The 4,345-nt window shown below is 49.7% G+C and overlaps 1 protein-coding gene across 1 annotated transcript; it reads left to right on the top strand.

Moving 5' to 3' along the window:
• The first annotated feature begins 2,133 nt into the window (after positions 1-2,133).
• On the top strand, positions 2,134-3,168 carry LOC122363978 (microfibril-associated glycoprotein 4-like). The gene has a single exon (XM_043333885.1). The coding sequence runs from the start codon at positions 2,231-2,233 to the stop codon at positions 3,140-3,142; it is 912 nt and encodes a 303-aa protein (XP_043189820.1). The 5' UTR covers positions 2,134-2,230; the 3' UTR covers positions 3,143-3,168.
• The last annotated feature ends 1,177 nt before the right edge of the window (positions 3,169-4,345 follow it).

Below are 4,345 nucleotides of genomic sequence, written 5' to 3'. Positions count from 1 at the left end.
TGTCTGAGAGCCTCAGTGGTCACACGCAGACCCACGGCGTTACGACGAAACCAGCGCCGCGTTCCAGGCGACCTGGGAGCGCCGGGTCGTGCTCCTTTGGTGTGGGAAGCTGGCTGTCGACGACGCTTTGCAGCCACCGCCGCGGCCGCTGAACGGCGCTGATCGCGGGCGAAGTTGGGAAACATCCGAGCGAAGACCTCTTGTCTGGTCGGACGGCGACCCCTCGCAGGTGAGTTGAGGATTTGAGTCATTGATCGCGTCACAGGCCGGCTCGGGGTCGAGTCGGCCCCCTCGTGACACGAGTCCAACTCGTCTGAGTCATCGATGAGTCCGCTGGTGTGTCGCGGTGGTCGGCGGATCTCGCTGTCAAAAGTCACCGTCAGCCGCCGAGGGCGTGTGAATCTCGGAGAGGGTACAGCCGGCAGTCGGGTATACCTCGATCCGGTGAGCTGTGCTGGTCTGCCAGGATTAGATCGGATGGATCTTACCGATCCTGACCTGGTTGATCTGCCAGACTTTGATCCAGTTGATCTCGTGGGTCCTCTTCTTTTCGATGGCCGGCTTCCGGGAGATCGCGCGGAAGTTGAGGCGGAACGTGTTACGGGAGACATATGTACTGCCTCACGATCAGTGTGCTGTGGATTTCAAAATACGAATTATGTCGATAAAAGTTTCTAGCATTCCTTATCAGCTTGTGGTTGGAATTTGCTTGTGAATCCTGCTATATTTGAGGAAGACTTGTCACCATCGACTAATAGCGATTGTATGCTGGTCAACTGTCTCATATGAAAGGGATATGACTGCGAATCGTAATGAAGTCTTGAATGGAAACAGCTTTCGTACGGTTCAAAAATTTGAAGATATACTGCTGTATTTGTGTGAAAAATACCGCTATATTAGGGTTGGCAATTGGGAAAAAGAGTTTTGTAATGCTGCTCAAAAGAAATTAGATCGTTTATTTCTGTCGTCTCACTAAGCTAAGCACCAACTAAGCACATGGCTTAGCATCAACCTCAGCATAGGCAACGCGGCGTGCTTTTTGTTTCCGTTGCTATGACAACATCGAGACAAATTTGTAAGTAGTCCATCTTCTTTTCAGAAAGGAATAAAAGAATGTCAAGCTTCTTCATAGAGTACAAGAAAACATGTAGAAGAAAACACAATGTTGAAATTGAATTGAATACCAATGATATAGATAGATAGTTAGTGCTTAGACATGACCTGACCGGCTTTGACCTGGCCTTGACCTGAGGCCAACACTCATGGTAGCCCTTTACAAATAAAATGTATAACATTAAACATGGCATTAATACGGGCTAAACACGACCAAAGCAATGGTGTCAATATAGGCACCTGGCACAAGATGTGTAAGATGACCTTATCGTTGCCCCATGCCTAATAATAAACCAAGAAAAGCTTCCACTGTTAAATATTTCAGTACGGTAAATATATCGTTGCCTTTCTGTGCGAATATTTAACTGCCTTGATTGACAGGACCGTTTATTTCTTGTTATACGAAATGAAGCGAGCATTCCGCCAGCTTGCCTATTTCTTTTTCCTTTTGTCTCGGTCCTTCCCTATTCCATATAAGGTCAAAATACACCGTTCACTGCGATGAAAGCAATTAGACGAAATAAAGTATAAAGCACTCAGGCGTTTCCTATTCCATTTATAGGACAACATTTAGGCGCCGTTCACCGAGTGACGAAGGTAATTCAACGAAATTGATAATAAATCTGAAATTAGATGGTAATTAACTACCCACCCATAAGTTATAACCAAATGATAAAGGGACAGAGTATTACAGGAAACAATAGGAATCACATCCTGTGCAGATTTCGCTTTCCTTTATACTCATTACTCACTCTGCATATGATTGTGTGTCTTCTTGATAACGGGTTTAGCAGTACATCGTACGGGCCAATGCACGTACCGTCTGGAACGCCAGCGTGGTACGATGACACTAACCAGACCCGACCGGCTACAGTGCAGGCCATCACTCGGCGGCTCTCAGTTGACCTCTGGTATAAACAGAGGGACCCACTGCACTGGGGTGACAGAGTTCGTGGTGTCTGCACTGGCAGTTGGATAGAGACTGTGCTGAAGTGAGGAGCTCCAGCACTGTGACGGAGACAGAAGGGAGATCCTTCTTTAGCCCCCGACAGAAGACTGCGTCTGTGTGGTGGTGGTAGTGGTAGTGGCTGCCGCTCGTATCATTTTACTGAGGCCGATGTCGGTGTCTGTTCGACATCCTCTCCTGCTCCTGCTGCTGCTGACGGCTGGAGTCGGAGTGGACCTCTCCTCCCCACCCCTCCAGCCGCTGTCAGAGCTGGAGGTCACCCCCAGCTGCAGCCTGGAGCGGCTGTGTTACACCACCACTGACCTCAAGTCCCGACTGGCGGAGGTGACCGATCGTTTGGACCGACTGCAGCGCAGAATGGACTCCCGGTTAGGAGAGACAGAGCCTATCCCGCCGGACACCGCCACGGTCAGAGACTGCAGTGACCTTCCGGCCGGCTCTGCCAGTGGCGTGCACCTGCTCCGACCTGACCTGGGCCGACCTGTACCCGCCTACTGTGACCTGACCTCGTCCGGCGGAGGGTGGACGCTGCTCCTACGCCGAGCCGACATCCGACCGCGGCGCGACTTTTACCTCGGCTGGCACGAGTACAAGTGGGGTTTCGGGGAGCTGGACGCCGAGTTCTGGTGGGGACTGGAGAACCTGTGGCGGCTCACGTCACTGCTCGACCGGCGCTACGAGCTCAGGGTCGACCTGGAGGACTTTGACGGCGGGAGGCGACACGCGCTGTACCAGGGGTTCCGCATCTCCTCCGAGGAGGACGGGTATCGACTATCGGCGGAGAACTATACCGGAGATGCCGGCGACAGTCTCAGTTATCACGTTGGACAGCGGTTCTCCACAAAGGATAGGGACCACGACAGCCACGGGGTCAAAGAGTGCGCCAACATATTCAAGGGCGGCTGGTGGTATAAGTCGTGTTTTAAATCAAATTTGAACGGGCAGTATCTGTCCGGAGAGACACCCCCGAAGTCGTACGGTGTGGTGTGGGATGAGTGGCTCGGGATCAATTATTCTCTGCAGATGGTCGAAATGAAGATAAGACCGACCAAAAAGTTATGAACTGTTGAAAAATATATCCTTATCAACCTAAATGTGATATCAAGTGCCTATTGTCCCATGCCTCAGATAACTCCGATTTACAAAAAAAGATCTGTGAACTATAGTTTAGTCAAACATGCTCATGTAATTTGGTGCCGAGCTTTTAGTGGCCAAATGTTAAATGTTACCGTGATCAAGGGTCGGTGATTTACAGAGGCGTCACCGACATAAAATTAGATGATATATCCCGCGCACCGACGGGGGTCTGCGCCAACTTCGCACCGACGGGGGGGGGGCGGATGACCGCCCCCCCCCTGAGATCTCGAGAACGAAGCAAGATAGCGACAAGCGGTAAACGGCATCGGATACGCACGGCCAAGATCTACAATTTTTACTAAGGTCATTTTCAGGTCAGATCAAAGATGACGTCACAGGGGTCGAAAAAGTCAAAATGGCGGCGCTAGATATGGAGAGAGTTTTTCTCGAATAACTTTCGAATTAGTCAAGATAGGAACAAACTAAGGGCATCATCGTGATCCTCTCGTCAATCCGCATCGAATGATATATATGTTGACCTCGAAAGGTCAAGGTCAAAGTTTGACCTCAGGTCACGTGACCTCGAGGTCATCATGTATATCATTCGATGCGTCTTGACGAGCTGAACACAATGAGACCATCCACGCGTCTGTATCTTGTTCCTGTACGGAGTTATTGGCCAAAAACCTTTGGTGACCTTTGATGACGTCACATGACCTCACAGCTGCCCAACAGCAAAACAGACCTCAAGGTAGTGAAGGTTGATCGTATATGAAGTCATGTATGGTATATGGGGCCATTCCGACCCGTTTTAGTGGTAAAAACAGGGAGTTGATTTTTCCCCCATTGACTTATAATGGGGAGGTCGCGAAATTGACCTGACCTTAGGTCACCGATATCAAAATTCCGAGATATACAAATTGTAGCTACTAATGACCTAATAATATCCTGCGAATTTCAAAGGCCTCCGACATCTACTGTAGCTCTGGCACGGTGACAAAGTTGCAAAAAAGTGACTTGAGGTTGGGTCATTCAAAGTGACCTGGTGACCTGACCTTGAAAGGTAGGAGGTTCAAACTTGCACACCATGTGTAAAATTGATGAGGTTATAGTCATACCAAATTTCGCGGCGCTACGCGCCGCGATTTTCCCGCTATTCGCGAAAAAACCTCAGGGGGGCGGATATCC

The sequence above is a fragment of the Amphibalanus amphitrite genome, unplaced genomic scaffold, assembly GCF_019059575.1.
Source record: "Amphibalanus amphitrite isolate SeventyFive unplaced genomic scaffold, NRLGWU_Aamphi_draft 000650F_arrow, whole genome shotgun sequence".
NCBI lineage: Eukaryota > Metazoa > Arthropoda > Thecostraca > Balanomorpha > Balanidae > Amphibalanus > Amphibalanus amphitrite.
This window is presented reverse-complemented; position numbering and strand designations above follow the sequence as displayed.

What these genes read in the sequence shown, in the direction of transcription:
- LOC122363978 (XM_043333885.1), top strand. Translation starts at nt 2,231, where the DNA reads ATGTCGGTGTCTGTTCGACATCCTCTCCTGCTCCTGCTGCTGCTGACG.